Source organism: Talpa europaea (assembly GCF_964194135.1).
Source record: "Talpa europaea genome assembly, chromosome: 3".
Taxonomy (NCBI): domain Eukaryota; kingdom Metazoa; phylum Chordata; class Mammalia; order Eulipotyphla; family Talpidae; genus Talpa; species Talpa europaea.
In genome coordinates, this window is record NC_140069.1 from 11,654,862 (window position 1) to 11,674,938 (window position 20,077).

Sequence of the window (20,077 nt, forward strand, 5' to 3'; positions counted from 1 at the left end):
ACGTCCTGCAAGAGTGGCAGCAGAGACGTGGCACTTGAAGGCACGAGTGAGCACACCGTTTGGCAGGACGGGATGGGAGGCAGAGAGAGAGGTGCAGGCTGGGACTGACCAGGGCGCCCTCTCGGGCCAGATCCCATGCCGGGGTGGGAGGGACAGCACAGCAGAGGGGACTACAGGACCTGGCCCCCTTAGATGAGCACAGTCACCCTCCTCTTCGTGCTCACACCTTGGCGGCCACCTCTTGTGCTGGGGCTCAGTTTCCGCTATGAGTGTCAGGGCCATATGCAACATCCCCGCTGGGAGCTGGGGTCACTTCTCACTCGTCTCTACATCCCCCACTAGTTTTCCCACCATGCTTTCCCAGGTGTAGGTGCAAACTAATTACTGGCTGAGTAGAAACTTTCTGAAGCATAAAATGAGCAAAGAAACAAAATTCCCCGGTAGGTATGGAAAGCAGCCAAGGCCATCAATGTCAGTGCATGCAGAGAAAGTTTAGGAGGTCACACCATAAACAACATACCACAGCGCAGCAGAAAGTTTTGGGGAAAAGTCTCCCCACCCCTCAGAATTGTTAGTAACTGCAACGTAGTAAATGTGTCCAGGTCTCTAGAGCTAGAAACTATAGAAAAAGGAAGATAATTTGATACGGGTGTTTTTCACCCAAAGATGCAAACTATCAGGTAGGATGGAAAGCACTAGAAATAAAGCAGGGTTGGAAGAGAGTTTGCTCCATCATTTGCTAGAGAGGTACTGTCTGGCAACCTATGAACATCTCTGACACAGCCTTGCTCCATCTGTTAAGTGAAGAAACTGCCAGGGTTGATGGGAGAAATAAATCAGAGCTTATGTCTAAGGTATAGGATGCAAAGCCTGGCACACAGAAAGTGTTATGCATTTTCCAAAAGACAAATTCGAGCTTTCCTATTCTTCTGCTGTGGTATTGGGTGAGATTGAGACGGACACCTGCATAAATACATCCAGAATCTTGCCTTTTCTAACACGTGAGCCACTTAGATATCACAGACAGTTGAACCAAGATCAGGGGAACGCAGGGAAGCTGGACGTAGACAGTTCTGCAAAGTTTCCAGCCCTGGTTCAATTCAAATCTCAACTTGATTTAGAGTGAAGGAAAAATTGCAATCTACTCTACCTGAATTCAGCAACAAGAGATCCTGCAAATTGAAACTATTTGGAAACAGAAAGCAAAACACATGAATATTAAAAAAATCATTACGATTTATAATAAAATTCAAAATTATGTGAAAATGTAACCATAATGGTAGTCACAGAAACTATTAACATGGAAGAGGAGTTTTCATAAAGTATGTTGAGTTTCTCAAAGCAGCCAAGTCAAAGAGCCAAGGAGAGAGCATGAGTGGCCACACCAATGCCAGTTTCCATTGCGTCATTATTGGGAAACGTGTTTAGTGTTTAGAGGTCAAAAGCCAAGTCCCAAAAGAAAATGAAATCTGCTTTAATTTCATGGGACATATCAGCACAAGAATTTACTGATGTTTTGTTCATAGACATGTTTTTTAGTTAAAATGCAAACTCCAGGGCCTCCCCTGGTGGCGCAGCGGTTGAGCGCTGGGTTGGGAAGCTGCCCGCAGCCTCTGCAGCGCTGGTTCGATCCCTGGCCACCGGAGAGGGTCCCACATGGCGCGCCCGCTGCTCCCCTCAGCAGTGTATTTTGTCAGTCTGCCTGTTCTGTTCCCCGCTCGGGCTCTGGTGAATTCTCTCACCCTCCCACGCTTCTGACTGTACCCAGTGCTTATATAAATAAATAAATCTTTAATAAATAAATAAATAAATAAAATGCAAACTCCAGCTGTGTAGTCTGTCCACAGAGAAAGTGAAATTGCATTCTATCCATTAACAGAAAAATATCATTTTGATTCCAGATGTGTTTAATGACTTCATTTTAGAAGGGACATTGGAAGAACATTTAGAACTTCTATTAACAGAAGGCAAATAAGTCAGTCCTAAAGTAATGTGCAAAGAAACCACACACACAGCCATCTCTGTGTCTTCCCAGAGCCCACCAGAGACAGCTAACGACCCTCTCTGCCCAACGGGCATCATACCTCGGTACAGCAGGTTGGATGGGGGCTGAATGGCACCAGCCACTTTGGAGGATATTTCTGCTTCATAGCCCGCTGGCAAGTTGTCCAGCATGGCGGCCGCATATCTGGTGGAGCCCAGCCACAGGTACACATCCACTTTCGCTTGTACAGACCAGCCAGATGTCCGCTTTCCAGGAAGCTGGGGAAAGGTTACAGAAGACGACCTCGTCATGGGGAGCTGATGATGGACCTTACTCTGAGAAAAGAAGTCCTTCGTGGGGACACACCTGGGAGGGGGACACTTCTGCCAAAATGAGGCCTATGACCAGTTGCCACGACATACAATTCCAGAGCAGAATCCAGGTTTAGATGTACCCAAAGCTTAAGCACGAAGCACTTCTGAGCTCTGCATCCTTTACATCTTACAAATATGGCTACTGCCCCATTTTATAGATGAAGAAACTCAGGCTCAGGTTACATACGTTCTCTGAGATCACTGAGTTTTTAAGTGATAATTAGGACTCTAACTCAAGAGAGATGATTTCAAATCCACACTTTGGACTCCTGCCTCTTCTCACACTGAATTGAAATTCCCTTCCCAGAGCGTCCAACCAGATTCTACCTCTCTGCTTAATTCAGAACTCAAATGCTTCTTCAGATTAGGCCTTTGCATTATGTGTCGTCGACCATGATCTTTCCTCTGGCTAATGACCTCGGTTCTTTAGTTCTGTCCTACAGCACGTTTCAAATTCCCCAGCTGCCTGGCTTTATCTGTGCATGCTCGGATTTGTATTTATGTGTATGTTGGTTCGAAGGAGGGTTCATGTGCGTATTGGTGTGTGTGGTGCAAGTGCGCACGTGTACGTGTATATATATGTGGGTGCAGTATTCTCAAAGAGTGAAGGACACAACTCAATGCACTGTGGCTCCAGGATAAGGGGACTCTGTCCCCTTTCAAGCAGCTCCAAGGCCCCAGATGCGGGCTGAGCTCAGCATTGCAGGCACTCTCCTTCCGAGAGTGACTGCTTCTCCAGATTTTGTTGACTCTTCTAAGTGCCTCTTTTGAGTGTTTCTTAGGATTTCCTAGCAGGAGTTTTCCCTGTCTTCTGCACCACTTCTTTCTCATAGCAAATCACAAATTGCATGAGAGGCTATTACTTGCTCTGGCAATTTCCAAGGCCCCCACGGAGAGGCCCTGAATCCAAACTGGGCATGGCTGTTTGCCTTTCTGTCTTGCTCTGTGGGTTCCTTAAATGGATTATGAGCAACTCAATTCAGCAATTGCTACAAGAGGGGCTAGTCCTTGATAAGGGAGTGGATCAGAAAGGCCTACAATCCCTGGGCCCACCTCTAGACAAAGAGGCCATGTGCATTCATTTATTTAAATGCAAGCAAATGTCAGGAGGAAACTGCTAAAGGAGCAGAGGAGGAGCAGCAGGTATCTATCCTTCTTTTAAGAGTGGACTAGGTAGCAGTGCTGTACTCAGTTGGGGGTGGGCCATTCGCTAAGGCAACCGGAAAAGGGAAGCAAAAGGCCAAAGATGCAGAGTCAGGAACTACTGTGGGGACATGAGTGTGCAAAGAGGGGGCCCACTATGTGTCAGGAATGGTTTTGATGAGAGCTTCCAGCAAAGGAGAACTCTCCACAGTGAGCAAGAGCTGCAGCAGGAAGACAGAGAGAGCTGAAAACTTCTGCTCATTATGTGGGCCAGTTTGGATTTTATTCTATAGGGGATAGGACACTGTTATTAATGCCGTGTGCAAAAAACAAGGTCATTTTGTTGTTGGAAAAGGCAACCATTTGGCAACTCATCAGTTTTTAAAGTTATAATAAAAGAAATAATCCTCAATTCATCACTTCTGTTATCACAGTAATAGCCAATCTGTACTGAACACTTGTTCAACAAAATGAATTTTATAGCGATCCTAAGGCTATTTTGCTGTAATACAAGCAATTACCTGCCATTTGAAGACACAGTAGGACATCAATTAACAAAGGAAGGGGGTTTTTGTCTGTGGGTTCACAGTGATGTCCCTAATGCCTAAGGGGGGGGGCACCAGGAAGCACTCAATAAATATCTGTTGAATTAATAATCCTTTACTTATTTTTCTAATAACAGTATTTCATGGTCGAGCACTTACATTTTCCCAGGCCCTGATCTAATGTTCCTTCCTATACCCAGAAGGTTCTACTACTTGCATACAATTAATGTCACAGGTTATCGATTATCATCATGATAATAGATACTTTAATTATGCATGTTTGAGAGATGAAGGAATGCAAATTCAGAAAGTTCAAGACAATTTTGCAATGTCACAGAGTGAGGCTGGGACAGAGCTGAGGCAGAAGCCTGCTCTGCCTGGCTCTGGGGCCCAGAGTCTCACCACACTCTCACACACTGACACGAGTATTAGCGCCTGTGAATTGCCTGGGCACTTGGTGAAAATGTAAATTCTGATTTGGGAGGCCTGGAGGAGGGGGTGGGCAGCTGTGTGTCTCCCAGGGTGCTGATCGAGTAGCAAGACTTAAGCTACACTGCCCCAAAACAGATCTGACAGCCTTTGCTTCTCAACAAAACCAAACCAAAAACATCATGTCTGTTGCTATAAAAACGATGTGTGTGTGAGTTCCTGGTTGATCCCAAAAGTTCAGTTAACACCTGTGCAACATCACTCAGGACACTGCTGCAGGCCTATGGTTTGTAGCTTACGTATCTTTTTAAAAATACACAAGTGGAAACTGCTTGCAAGAAGACACCGCGCCTCTCACTAAGTACCCGAGCTGGAACCCAGGCACGGTGCAGAGCACCTTCCCAGGGACCACTGCCAACAGCAGGTCCTTTCCTATTTCACACACCCCGGCATGCTGCTGCCTGCTCGTCCCAGCTCCCCTGGCTCTCTCAGGTCCCCTGACCAACCCAACAACTTCTTTCTTTCTGAAGTAGCGTGGCAAGGCATGAAGACAAGACAGAAAAGCAATTTAAAAATGCAAAGTGCATGGTACAGAGCAATGCCCAGCAGATGAACGTGCTAGGGCAAAGTCTGTGAATTCTCAGTTACACTTATCCCTCGCTTCGACATCTTTGTTCTAATTTTAAGTAACGCCAAGATACATCCAAATATTTATCAGGGAGTAACTTTACACTATTTTCCTGGTATTTTTAGCCCAGGGCCTTCTGAAATGATTTACTATTTTTAAGACAATTTTATTTGACCCCAGAATCTGTCTGATGGAGAAAATTGAAGAAAAAAATCCTAATATTTATGGTGAGTAACCTGCCTGGGGGAAATTTTCTCTTTTCAGTTACAAGTTTCATAGGAGTTGATTTAAAATGCATTTTATACACATAACAAAATACCAAACAGAACCACAAACACCCTCAGTGGGTGAGACGGGGGCACCCTATTCCAGAAACGTCTTCTAGATGTCAGGGTCCCATTTGTTTGGGTGCTAGCATGGATTGAGTGATTACTCTGGGTGTGCACTTATCCACTTACTCCTCAACACTATCTCCATTTGGTGGATGGAGGAGATACAAGGTCATACAGTCTGTAAATATTTGCTCCAGGATTTTGCAATAGGTTCAGTTGCATCCCACCAATATTTATATGTTCTAGTACCTTAGCATATGATCCTATTTGGAGGTAGGGTCACTGCAGATTTAGTTCACATGAGGTCAGACTGGAATAGGCTTCTTAGAAAAAGATCATCACGAGACAGACACAGGAGAACATCATGGAAAGCCTGCAGTGAAGTTGCCACAAGCCAAGAAGCTACCAGACTTACTTTGAGGAAATGAGTCTTGATCTTCCCACAGTGTTTGCCCATCTGCTCCCTGACAGGGGAGTAGAGCAGGTCTTTGGAGGCGATGCGGGCATACGCCACCTTCTTGTTGTTGCTGAGCATCCAGATGAAGACATCGGGGATGGTGTGCTGAGGCTGGAGGGAGGGCAGTGGATTTATAGGTTTGTGTTTAACAACTGCCTTTCCAGAGATCCTATCCTGAAATAGTCCCTCTCCTGAAAACAAATTCTGTGACTTAAACCATCTAGGTACTTAACTATGCAATCACATAAGTTAAATGGAACCTCTTTGAAAAGAAAAAGCCCCTTTGAAAAGAATTACAGTATATGTAAATCCCACAAGCCACATTACTTATTATACTTTGAGAACATGCAATTTGGACCCATAAATTTGGCATCTTTGTCATCAACTTTTCTCCATCTGTAAGGCAAACACCTTTCTACATTTTCCCATGAATTTTCTTTTGCAATCTTATAATGATGTAGCTTCAAGCACTGGATCTCATAAGGGCCAGGTAACATTTCCAGAACATTCAAATGCAAAAACAAAAGCAAAAATCCATGAATGTCTTTCCATTACCTTTTAAGGAAGGGAAAACAATTCTACAAGAGACTTTATACCTAAAATATGATTGCCAAGTTTTTTTAGTTCCATTTTAGTTAGTTGTTCAGGAGAAACATGGCTAAATTGCCCAGAAAATGAGACTTTAAAGTTGAGCTAATCAAGCCTGGAATTGCACAATTTCCTGCCAAGAGGCCCATTAGGTTTTGAGGGCTTCAAATGCACATTTCTGAGCCAATGTAACTACCAAAACAAAAGAGAGGTATATTGACATAAATTAGGCTTTAAAGTTCCTGGACTGGAAGCAGATGCCCTCTTTTCTGGTCCCATAACACTTTTGTATAACTGGAAGCCCCAAACAGCATCCCTTCACTCTTGAAATCAAAAGAGACATTGGTGTGGAGATTTTCCTGGCTGTGGGTTGGTCAGTCCCAGATCTAAAGCCCTGGTGTCTGGTTTGAAGATTCTGGGGCTGTAACTCTTTTAAAATTCCTGGGTTTACTAAAATGACAGCCTGTCCCCTGCTTATTGTGCCTCCAGGTAACGACTGGTTCACAGTAAGAAATACAACTTGAAAATAGAAGCACTAAGTCTAAACTTTTCCCTGAACCCTTCTCCTACAAAACTCAGTTATCCGACAGAAGCAAATAGCAGGGCTTTGCTTGATCAATCTAGCAATCACCAAAGACACTGTTTTGACCTTTCTGGTAATGATTTTTAAATCTTACAATGGAAGACTTCTCAAAAGGAGCCCTGCTTGAGTTCAAAGGAGCCTGTTGAGTTCATTAAGGAACATGTTTTTTATTTCTGCTGAATACTTATATTTGATTAAAAAAATAAGTAAAGCTATACCTGTTTAGCTTAATGTAAAAACCACCCCTGAACTAATTATATTCAGCTAAGCAGGGCTTGGGAGAAAACCTTGCTCCATCTCTCATCCTTATCAAACTTTCAAGCCTCAGTAGGAAGACATTCCGTCAAATCTTTCCAATGAGGCTTGCCTTTACAGTTGATTACCTCATCCACAAGAAAGCGGATTTTTTCCACAAACTTTTGGGTTTCATGGATTATTTCATCGAGAGACAACTTTTTCTTCTGCTGCTGAAGGATTCCCTTGGCCTCCTTGGTCATCACCTCCTAAAATGAGATAAGAGTCAGTATTGAACTTTCTAGAAATCTGGACATGTCAGTGCTGGAGCTTCCTGAAGATGTCTTTTAGTCTCATACTGAGCTGCTCATGAGGGTTATTTCAGGATCTGCCACTGTGCATGCTGCCCATACAAAAAAATTCATAGAAATACGTAGGCAGTGAATATTACTTCACCTTCATTTGACAGATGAGAGGCCCAGCAAAGTCAGGTGTATGTCAGGGTCCCATAGCTCTGTCAGCCCTGTCAGCTCTGTCAGAAAGCCCTGAATCTAGGCTTTCTGATACTTAACAACACCACAACTCTGATAACTGCAGCTAAAATGTACTGAACTCTTGCTCTGTGCCAGGCAATGTTCTAACTGCAGTGTTAATCTTCACGACTCATAATAACTGTACTGGGAGGAACCATTATCCATTTACAGCTGAGGAAGCAGAGGAAGCAGCTCTTGAAAGCAGAGTTGGTGCTTGACTTCCAGCTGAGTCCAGCACCCAAATCCTTAATCACTGCTCTTATAAATATTCCACCTCTTTGAGAGATTGACATCATTTGAGAAATGCTACCTAGGAGCACAGTGTGAGTTGCTGCAACACCCAAAAGTGTTTATTTTGATTCATTGGTTTAGCCCACATTTATGTGTTTTCTGTGATTTCTACATTTCTAGCTCTGCATGTGTTGGCCCTGCCTACTCTCTGCTTCATCTCAAAGAGCTTCACTCACTGTGGCCCGGGAACACTGGTCCTTGGAGGCCCCAAAGCAAGCCAACTTCTGTCCATCGCCAAGATAGTTGTGCTTGATGTTTCCTCTTACTCAAATATCTTCCTATACTCTACAAGGCTGATTTCTTTGCAGGCCTCATCTTAAGTGTTACCACTGTTCTACATTCCTCCAAATCACCATGGCCCTTTAAAAAATACCCTTTAGGGCCTCCTCGGTGGTGCAGTGGGTTGAGACCAGCACTGTGAATCTGTCCACAGCCTCTGCAGCACCGGTTCGATTCCCGGCTGGCCAGGGAGATCCCCACATAGCGCTGTAGACCTCTCCTGCCTCACCCGCTGCTCCCCTTAGCTGTGTGCTTCGGTCCTTCTCCCTGTTCTGCTCCCTACTCTGTCTCTGGTGAATCTTCCCACCTTCCTGCATCTCTGGCCTGTATCCCAGCTAGTGCATAAATAAATAAAATAAATCTTAAAAAAAAGAAAAAGTACCCTTTATATTCATAACTGTAATCACTTTTATTTATTTGTTGTCTTCCCCACTAAAGGCAAACTTCATTAGGACAGGAACCTCCTGTCTTGTTCATATCTTGTATTCTCAGTATCTGGCAGACTTCCTGGCACATAGCCAGTGTTAAATAAATGTGTGTGGAATGAATCAGCCTGTCAGTCAGTGAATTTCTCAAGGTCAAGCACTTGCAGCTTTGGGTTCCCAGCACGTAGCAGAGGTCCTAGCACACAGAAAGCCTCTGTCCATGAGTGGAAGAAATGAATACTTGCTTCTTCCAGGCACCATCCTAGAAGCTAAGGCCTAGCATGGGGTGGGTGTGGGTTCTTGCCTCCTTCCCCAGAGACTCTGACAGTTTGCAGAAGTGAAAGTAATATATACAAATAACTAAAATGTGAAGAACATCAAGGGACCAGAGGGGGCAAAGATAGGTTTTATGGGTGCTATGACATCGCCATGGGGCCTAAATGAACAGACATCATCAGCTGATCAGAGAAAGGATGGTCCAAGGAGAGGGGATGATTTACATATGAAGACACATCCTCAAAGGAGAGTTCAAAGTAACTTGAGCAGAGATATGTGGGGAGGGCGGTTGTGGGAGATAAGGCTGGGAGGTAAGGTTGGAGTCAGATGGCGAATAATCCTGCACATTATGCAAAATGAATTTTCACTTTATCCTGTGAACAACTGAGACTCAGGTGATTTTTGTAGCCATGATGATCTCATTGGGCTGAGGTTTTAGAAAGACCGTCTGGTTACAGTATGGAAGGTAGATTGGAGGAAACTACTTTAATCTTCCAGGCCAAGAATGCCAAGGCACTCAGTTTAGGTAATGATACTGGGGATGAAGAAGTAGAGTGAGTTCCAGAATCTTCAAGAGACAGAATCAACCAGGCCTGGGGTTGAACTGACCGTTGAGGGTGAGAACTAAGGACCCAAGGTTGATTCTCAGGTTTCTGGTTGCAATGACAAGTGTAATTGGTGGTGGTGATACAAGATGTGGGGCAAGTTTAGGTGAGAAGATGATGGATTGAGTGAGATATATTAGGCCTGGAGTGCTGTTACTCAAGCAGGCGACAGGGCCACAAGGATGCTGGAAATACAGATGAGGAGGGAGAGCTGGGCCAACCCAAAGATATTAAAATCATGGACTTGCTTGGGCCAAGGGTTGTTGGGGACTGAGAAGGCAACAGAGTTCTGGAGGAACAGGTCATGGAGGGATATTGCAGAGTCAAGGAAAGGCAGCCAGAGGTGCCGAAGAACTGGAGTAGGAGAAAAGTTTGTATATGGTAGGAATCTGGCTTCCCCAGGAGCACAGAGTCAGAGGTCACAAACATTCATTGTTCTGGAAAGAAGCATGGATCAGGAGTCAGGAGACTTGGATTTTAACTACCATTAACTCGCTGAGACCTTTAAAAAAAAAATCATTTAATTTCCCCGAGATTCACTCACATCTTTAAAATGTCCCTGGCAACTCAACACTGAGTGATTTTTCTTTGCAGAATTATGACCTGTACAAAATGTCCTTGGTGATGTTGTTGGAAGTGAACTTTCGAGGTGAGATGATGCAGTGTTGCCCAGAAAATGAACAAGGAGAAACCCACTAAAGTAGGAATGTAGGGATGCTGGCCTTCCAGCTTATTCTTGTAAATATTCCATGAACGCTAACTCGTTTCCAGCTCACCCAACTCAACTTTCGAGGTGAGTTGATCCAGGTGAAATGATCCAGGCATTTCTGTTTCCCTCATTCAGCAGGGCCTGAGCATCTGAAAGGGTCAGCATTGCTCAGGGCCCCAGGACACAGAGAAACCAAGCCGTGACCCTGTTCTCACACAGTGCTTTTCACGCTTAGCATCATTCTTTTTTTAAATTTTTTTTAGAGATTTATTTATGCATATAAGAACAGGGGTACAGGTCAGAGGTGCAGGGGGCTGAGAGGATTCACCAGAGACAGAGTGGGGAACAGAACAGGTGGATTGATTGAAATACACTGCTGAGGGGAGCATCGGTGAGACAGGAGAGATCTGCTGCGCCATGTGGGTAGCTCCCTGGCCAGGGATCTAAAGCATGCTGCAGTGGCTGCAGAAAGCTTCATAGTGCTGACACTTAACCTCTTGTGCCACCAGGGAGGCCCCTCCTAGCACCATTCTTAATGGGAGGAGACCGAGGAGAGGAAGAAGTCATTTCTTTTAATTCTCCATTTGTGAGGCAGAAGGTCAAGTGATATAGCCTTTGACAAAGTACAAATGCCCAGGAAATGAACAAGGAGAAACTCCAATGAAAGAGGAATGTAGGGATGCGGGCCTTCCAGGCTACTCTTGTAAATATTCAACAAACACTAACCCCTTTCCAACTCACCCCTGTATTCCTCTCTTACTCATCCCTCCACATCACACAAATGCATAACCTTGGAACCTTATCCTCATCTGGTCTATGACCTATGCCTCATCCATGAGGTTTATTTTTAAAGCACATACTTCAATTCTGTTCAAAGTATAAATAGACTTTCACATACCAGCTCCTGCCAACAGAGCGTAAGTCGTTTCTTATCTAAAGTAGTTTGGTTCGACATCTTGGGCTTTTTTTCTGCTGCAGCGATAAAGGCACTAGAAAAGAGGAATAATAATGTTAAAACCTCCTTAGTGGGCCTCCCCGGTGGCGCAGCGGTTGAGCGCTGGGTTGCGAAGCTGCCCGCAGCCTCTGCAGTGCCGGTTCGATCCCCGGCTGCTCCCCGGCCACCGGAGGAGGGTCCCGCATGGCGCGCAGACCTCTCCTGCCGCCCGCTGCTCCCCTCAGCAGTGTACTTCGGTCCTTCTGCCTGCTCTGCTCCCCGCTCTGGCTCTGGTGAATTCTCTCACCCTCCCGCGCTTCTGACTGTACCCAGTGCTTGTATAAATAAATAAATAAATCTTTAAAAAAAAAAAAACTTAAAAAAAAAACCTCCTTAGTAAAAATCCATTTCTATAATTCCCCAGATTTGCAAATATACTTTCTTCGATATAATGGGCAAGTTGATGAAGCCACAGAACCAAGCTATTTCATTTAGGATTAAGCAGCGATGCACTAACTTTTTCAAAAGATAAAATGAGAATTAGAAATGACACGGAGGCCCCACGTTAGTTTCAGGAGAGCTATTTTGCGTCTCCACTTGCTCGCATGCCTGTCTCCTGAGATTGATCCCCAAGCTCACGACAACACAGAGAAGATAAAGCAGTTTGCTTCATCTTCAAGTTTAACACACCCCAGAAGATTCCTGAAAGGTCATGTGTGAAGCAAATATTTTATGCTCTATGCTGGGAGGTGTCTTCGCATTTTAAGGTCTGAGAAGAAACATTTAGAGGGATGAGGTGTAATTGTGCCATGGGAAAATGGTACAGGTTATGAATGCAATTGAAAAAGTAGAAATGGTTTTGAAATGTGGGGAAATAATACATTTCCCTCATTATTAATAATTTAAGTGCAAATTAACATTGGTACCATTTTCACCTATTAAAACATTGATACTAGCCAAGGTTGACGAAGGTATGGAAAACCAGTTCTCTCTCTCTCTCCCCCCACCCCCTACCCCTTTTTCCTTTCCTCCCTCTAATGAAGTCAGCTGCTGCGCTGGGAGAGGGTGTGCAGAGAGGCCCCACTGCTCAGGAACTGAGGCTGACCTCCAAACCACAGGTAGTAAAGACCCGAGGTTCCCAATCCAGCATTTCTGGAAGGACTGAATCCTGCAATTAACCATGGAATGACCTTGGAAGTGGACCCTCCCCAGCTGAACCTGGGCACTGGGGTATCCCAGCCTCTCAGTGCCTTGTGGTGTGTGGACAGCGGTCTTTGAGCTGAGAAAGGCCCCTGTCTGCTATACCCGCACTGCTAACCCACAGAGACTAGGACAGTAGGTATTATGTAGAGACACTAGGTTTTAAGGGTATTTCTCACTCAGGGAGGTAACTGATGCACCCTGTTTTTAATCTTCTACTGTATTGTTCACTGTCTAGAGTAAGAGTCATTATAGTAACGCGTCACATTGATTAATGACGGGGACACGCACTGAGAGGCCGGACTTGGTGATTTCGCTGTTGTGTGCATGACCTAGAGTGTAATTACACAAACCAGGATGGCACAGCCCACGACATACCTAGAGTGTGCGGTGTGGCCTATAACTGCTACCTTCAGATAGGCAGTCTGTCTTTGACTGAAAAATCTTCAAGTGATTCATGATTGTAATTGGAACCTATTACTGTGTGATATGAGACGTGATTAAATGTAGCCATCCATTGCCACATAGTTTTCTAGTGTCTACCAAATGCAAACCAACATGCTATCATTTTTCAATTGCATTAGAAGTCTCTGCATTAAGTCTCTTCTTTTTCATCCTTTGTTTTGTGTTTCATTTTTGTTAAGCATCAGAAAGCAGGAGTGAGCCCACAAATGCCAGCTAGATTACTGGACAAAATAAAGTTGGATATAAAAGTATCAAATGCATGTAAAATTCACTGTTTTCTCCAGGTAATTAAATCCTGAATCCATGTCATCTCAGCTCCCCATAAGCTGCTGTCTCTCCCAGTACCTGCTCTGACTGATGAAACCATTGAGCATCGACTTCATTTTCTCTTCTGGTGCTTCCTCTGAAATCTTGATCGATTCCTTTATTTCTTCTATACCTTCTTCCTGAAAACCAACCACAGAGGTGGGAATGAGACAATACAGTAGAAATACTGATTGGAACATCCCAGAAATAATATTTGATATTTGGTTTTGAAAATAAAGGGGATTTTTCTCATTTTCTTTTGCCCAGACTGGGAATTGTTACTACATTCTAACATTGGGTCTTCCTTTTCCTAACTGGGAATGGTCCAGATTCTCCCACATTGCTCAGTTCATTGCTTCTGTCCCAGATCCATTCCCTAACTGCTTACCACTTATCTACGCTCTGTAGGGAAATATAATGCCATGGGAAATATACAGAGTAGAGTAAGTTAGACATAATCACCAAAAATTTTGAGAGCAATATTTGAGCTTCTTACTTATATAAAAATAAAGTCATATTGAATAACCTCTGAAATAGAACACTATCAATTCTTCTGCTTATAGGAGTTTTGACCCAGATCAGGGGTTTGGAGAGAGGAGGAACTGGTTGTGTGTGGCAATAGCTATGTTTGTATACTTAATAATTACACTTTAGATACTAGTATTCCATTGGGTGGCTTGGAAGAAAATGGCAGCCAGGAGCAATATACATGTTGCTATGGCTTTGCTAGAATTTATAAAAACAACACTCTCTGCTATATATCTGGGGACATATGTTTTTCTCTTTTCCCCATACAAGCAGACAACTTTTGGAGTGGTTAGAGATTTAGGTTTGGGGTCAGACAACTTATGTTAAAATGCAGGGTCTATCAGGTGATCTAATTCCCTTATGTCTAGTTTCCCCATCTCTGCCACTTTCTCCAGCATGTTGGACCAGCACAGTGCAGACTCAGATGAATAACAACAGCACTTACATTGTAATATAATAATGATGCATAAAATCATATAATCATAGTAGTACTACCTCTAGCACCCTAGGGAGGTGTGGACTTCTTCAAATAGCGCTTGGTGCTCAGTAAACCTGCAACCATGTTGGCCAGGACACACCAAGCACAGCGGGGATCCTAGCACTAGGAGAGGGGTTCCAAATGAGTGCTAAAGGCTACTGCAGCCTCTAGGAAATATTGTCACTTGTTTTGTCCTTTGTCTAAAGGAGAAACAAGACCTGACCAGGAACAATACACTGTTCCACATAGGTAGAGACAGGATGATAAAGCAAAAGGAGAGAGAAATTTGTTCTTTCCTTAGCCTAGCTTTTAATGGAATGAGAGGTAAAAGGCAAAAGCCCACTGGTGAGAGCCGGTGGGAGTAAAAGCAGAGGCTGTGTCCTCTGAGATGTGTGGGTAGAAAGTAGAGAAATAAAATTACAAAGGGAAGGTGCAAGGCACCAAGGAGACTGAGTTCCCAGGTTTCTGTCCTCCTGGTGGCTGGGTGGAGCAATGCAGCGTTTATTGCATAGGATGCCATTTTAGATGCTTAAACATGCAATTCCTCAAATAATAATTATTTAGTCCCTCTTGGGTGCCAGGCATTATGTGAAATGCCATAGAATGCTGAGTAATGCAAAATAAACAGACTTGTGATGATGACTAAGAGCTTCAAAGGCAAAGAAGAGGAAGTTATGGGAGAGCCATGAGGTTGACTGGGGGATGCAGGGGATGTGTGGACAGAAAAGAGAGCTGAGGAAATGGTATGGAGGTGGCTACAAGGCATAAAATAACTCAATTTTCTTTGAGAAACGGTGAGGGCACCAGTGTGAGTGGAACAAAGGAGGAAGAGTGTCTGAGAGAGGACTGAAGAGGCGGCCTGGCCTGGTCTTGTAGGAGCTGTCCTCTGTGTTCAGGATTTGGGATTTTACATTATTAGCTGAAGGCAGGATCTTTTAATTTTGTGAGAAAGTTGTCAACTCCTGCTCTTTGGAGTTTAGGAAACAGCCTATGCCTATGCTTATATCAGAAGCACAGCAGGGATTTGAATAGGAATAGCTCAGTTTAAAGTCCAGGGATTTTGCAAAATGTAATTCTCATTCCCCTGGATTCACAGGGTAGAAGCTGTGTGTCCTCTAAATGCATCAGCCTAGATTTATTTAAACCAACATCATAACTATACTGGGTGGGTGAAAGCATTTCCCTTTTGCCTCCAGTGTTCAAATCCATCACCCGTCAGAAACACCTACCAGGAGGTCTGCCATTTTCTCCAGCATGTTGGACCAGTACAGCCTGAATGTCTGGTCTCCCCAAGAACTGATGAAGTAGACACAGGGCTTCTTGGCCTCAAATGGCAAATAATTATAATTTCTGTGAAAACATGTTAGGTTGGAAGTTAGCTGGCGTTTACTGTTTCTCAGGCAATTCTAGACACATGTTCATGTTTTGTGTGTTCTAGGTGGGATCAGTGAAAGATGTGACAAGACAATCAAACAATTAACTGTCCTAATTGATGACCCTTGAAAATAAGCAATGAATAGTTACGTGGCTACAACAGAGAGGTATTAACAGTCACCACCATTAGATCGAGGGCAAAGTTTAGAAATGATCACCAGGGGGCAGGATTTATCAGGCGAGACTTGTTCAAGGAAGAAAGTCTCTTTCCAATTGAGAGAGAAGAGAAGGAGGAAACTTAATGGCTTTGCTTTAATGTCTCTATGGTAGGCACTGCATAAGAATCAACTGAGATAACCGATGTGAATGCATTTTGCAAACTGAAATTGTGAGAAAAATGCCATAAGGTAATAATATTATTAATGAAGATGAAGACAGGTGCCTCAAACTATAGTATTTCATGGCTTGTCTTTTCATACACTCCCCATTCATCCATCCATGCATCTACTTACCCTCCATCAATCTATCACCCATCTGTCTATCCATCCATCCACCCACTCATCCTCCATTAATCTTTCCTTCTTCTGCCACCTACTCATCCATCCATCCATTCATCCATCCATCCATCCATCCATCCATCCATCCATCCTCCATCTATCCATTTATCCACCCTTCCAAAATTTTTGTTGCCAAACATTGGTGCTAGACTCTTCAGTCTAAGAAGGGACAAGAGAAAAGGCAAAGTTGTTAGAAGGATAGACATGGAGGCAGCAAATGTGTTTGAAGGCAGTTGCTGATGAGAACAAGACAAAGAGTAGGGTGAAACTGAAAACAGAAAAGAAAGACTATAATAATTTGTAGATTTGTGTTCTCAAGGAAACCAAGGAATTCCACGGAGAGGGGGTGGGGTGGGTGCAAAGGCAGGTAAGATGACAGCAGTTGAAGTCCCTCCCTGAAGTTCTTTTCTTGACTAGGTTTTCCCAGCCTGTGTAATTGTCCCAGATACTTGAGACTGTGTGGAGGAAGGCTAAGTCAAATTTCTTGGAAGGGGCATGGTACAGCAGGTGATCCTGAGAAATGTGGACAGTGTTTGGAGTCACACACCTATAGGGGTGGAGAGAGGGAGTGAGAGAAAACTTTGTTTCCATTTCAGAAAACTCAAGAGAAAGTCAGCCTGAACAAGTAGATGGCTGTTGGTTTCAGCTCTCCAACCCAGATTTCTTCTGCAGACCATAAAATGAGCAAAGGTGCCCCCAGGGTCTGTTCTGAAGAAAATAAACCAGCAGGTGTCCATTCGGAAGTGAAGCTAAATCAGTTCTTGGCAGAGACAGAGCTTCTTATTATATCAGGAGAACAAAAAAAAAAAAAAAAAGAAGAAGAAGAAAATACAGTATAAAATAAAATAGGCTGTAGAAGGAACTGCTCTTTCTTTTGTCTCTTTTAAAATTATTGCACTGAAAATCCTACAACTAAATAAATCTCCACTCAAAATCGCACTTTGTTGCAGGATTTTTTTTTTTTTTTGGCTCAGCTTATTTTGTGCTAAAGATGTTTAGGGCCATCGTCTCTTTCTTAGGGTCCTCCTAGTCCTACCAGGTCTGTGTGGACCCAAGTGCTGTGGTTCATCAGGCAAACTGCAGTGCAGATGGAAGACAGCAGGTGGAGGGCATGGTGTGGATGGGGGAAGAGCAGACTGCAGTGGGAATGGATGCCCTGACGCACAGCCAGCTTTTTGACTCAGGTCAAGGATAGGAGTGGAATCAAAAGATGCCACTGGGTATCTTTTCTAACCTCATTGCTGAGTTCTAGCCCCGTGCATAAGTGGTATGTGAATGCATGTGCTTCGGACAGCCCAGACAACACAAGTTGGTATTTTAATGGCAACACACAAATGAATTTTGTGTGTGCATGGATGCATGTACATGTGTGTGCATGCATTTACATATGTGTGTGCACATGTGTACAGGGGTGGTCTCTTACAGACAAGGAATCTTCCAATGCAGCTGCTGTCACCCTAGCATGCTGCTTTGAGGACAGAGACTTACTATAGTGACTGGGAAATATAGGACACCCCCCAAACACCAGCGAGACTTGTTCTGATCACCTCAAGCCAATGGCCAGGGTCCAACCAAGGATCCTTGAGGACTCTCATCTCCTCCCCAATTCTTTCCATGAAACATCCCCTGACATTGTCCCCAGTGGCCAACAACAGTCTGGTCCCTAGGTGGGGGATGTTGTCACTCCCTGATCAGAATGCAAGGAAGCAGAGCAGCTCTGAGTAGCCTCAGGAAAGTCTCCCAGAGCTGCAGACCCCTTCACAGCATCCACTCCCTGATGTCCTTGGTTTTGAGATGGACAGAGGAGCCAGTAAAGGAACTGGGAAGTCTGGTGTGTATAAAGGAGGGCAGAAAGCCAAGTGTGGCTGCCAAGGAACCAAAAAAATAAGACCCCAAAGAAGATGGTCCATAGGAGGGAGAAGGTGACTCATGAAAGGATAGGACTTAGAAAACAGCACGCTAAATGATGAACAGACATGCCATTATTCACGTATTCCATTCTGTTTTGTCCCAAACACTCTTTCGCCACTGCTTAAGCCCCTCTGTCCTTTGGGATGTCGCTTCCTCTGTGACCCTTCCCTATACTTTACCTCCTCTCTCCACCTCTTTTGTCCCCATTATACCCTGTGCCCAACCCAGTAATTCCTTAGCTCTTTCAAAAACATTTATTAGCATCTACTGTGTTGCCTGCACAGGAGTGAGAAGCTACAAAGGTTACCGAGACCTGGTCCTTGTCCTCAGAGTGTTCACGGTCTAATAGGGGAGACAGACAAGCATTTTAATGCACTGCAATTAGTGTCTGATGGGGGTAAATACAGAAGTCCAAGTCAACCTGGGGTTCAGGGAGGAGAACTTGGGCTTGGGCTGATGGATGATGGGAGCTAGCAGGTGTGAGGTGGGGATCTCCAGGCAGAGAGAAGTACATGTTAAGAAGACTTAGGCGCAGCTAACAGTGGCATGTAATGGGGGAACTGCTGAAGCACTGTGTGAGGAAAGGTGGCTTTGGGGGAGTGACTAGAGATGATGGTAGAGAAGTAGGTGGGGTTTGAATCAACCAACTATGGCCACTGAAATTAATTCTGGAAGTCACAATCAGGGTGGGTGGCAGGTTCAGATAAATAGTTTGGTGAATTTCTTGAAGACTATCCAAGGCAGGGCCTCCCTGGTGGCACAAGGGGTTAAGAACCGCACTATGAAGCAGTTCACAGCCTCTACAGCATGAGTTCGATCCCCGGCCGGCCAGGGAGCTACCCACATGGTGCAGCAGACCTCTCCTGGCTCGCCCGCTGCTCCCCTCAGCAGTGTACTTCGGTTGATCTGTCTGTTCTGTTCCCCACTCAGTCTCTGGTGAGTCCTCTCACCCCCCACATCTCTGGCCTGTGCCCCAGCTCTTGTATGCATAAATAAATAAATCTTAAAAAAAGAAAGAATATCTAAGGCATGTAAAAGGCTTTTAAAATGATCTAGGCTGAAAAGACCAGTGGCCAGATTTCAAGACATGGCAGTTGATGTGAGACCTACTTAAGGAGTAGAACGGACCAGACTTCAGTGCTGATTGGATGCGGGAAGAAAGGGAAAAGAGAACAATTGAAAATTTTCTGATCTGTGGCTTGGAGGACTCAGAAAAAAGCACACAAGAAGAGAAAAAGAGGAGAAAATTTGTCCATGAAGAAGATGAGCCTGGTGAGTAATTTGAGGGACCCCCAAGTGGAAGTGTTTAGAAGAGCTGCCGAGGAAAGTGTGCTGTCTGGGAAAATAGATTTGGGAGTTTGTTATTTTCACACTGACTGGGAAGCCACGGTCCTTGTCCAGAGACAGTGGCTAGATGGAAAAGAGCAGAGATTGAAGAGCACTGTGGACGTGGTTCCAATTTCCTCACAAACACAACGAGGAGAGTGATGTGCCCTTATGGGATTCCAGTAAGATCCTAATGTTTTCCTCCTAGCACAAGGGTCAGAGCACAGAAGCCCCTCCCTTCACGTGACTGTCCTTTCTCGTAAAGCTACTGAACATTTACATGGGGTATCAATCACGGAGGCGTCCCAACTGTTTTCTGAAACAGTCTTTCCTGGTAGCTGGCAATCTTTTGTAATAGTTCTTCAGTTTGACAGTAGCAAAAATAAAGACAAGAAATGATTTTGCCAATAATCCCACCAAACTGATTTTATGTAACAGCACAGGACTCAGATGAATGTATTATCTGTTTGTAGGATTGGGAATGAAGTTTTAAATTCTGGCCTTCCTACCTTAATATGCCTCAAAATTATAGAATAGTGCAGCAGACCTCTCCTGTCTCACCTGCTGCTCCCCTCAGCAGTGT

At 44.2% G+C, this 20,077-nt stretch overlaps 1 protein-coding gene across 1 annotated transcript in view; it reads right to left on the bottom strand.

Moving 5' to 3' along the window:
* The window catches only part of FER1L6 (fer-1 like family member 6), a gene marked incomplete at both ends in the record, with an annotated part of 94,892 nt that overhangs the window by 45,140 nt on the left and 29,675 nt on the right, over positions 1 to 20,077 (bottom strand). The window contains 6 exons of the mRNA XM_084229753.1: positions 2,085 to 2,262; positions 5,851 to 6,003; positions 7,447 to 7,566; positions 11,314 to 11,404; positions 13,360 to 13,460; positions 15,556 to 15,676. Coding sequence (XP_084085879.1) covers positions 2,085 to 2,262; positions 5,851 to 6,003; positions 7,447 to 7,566; positions 11,314 to 11,404; positions 13,360 to 13,460; positions 15,556 to 15,676 — 764 coding nt within the window. The remainder of the gene's footprint in view (positions 1 to 2,084; positions 2,263 to 5,850; positions 6,004 to 7,446; positions 7,567 to 11,313; positions 11,405 to 13,359; positions 13,461 to 15,555; positions 15,677 to 20,077) is intronic.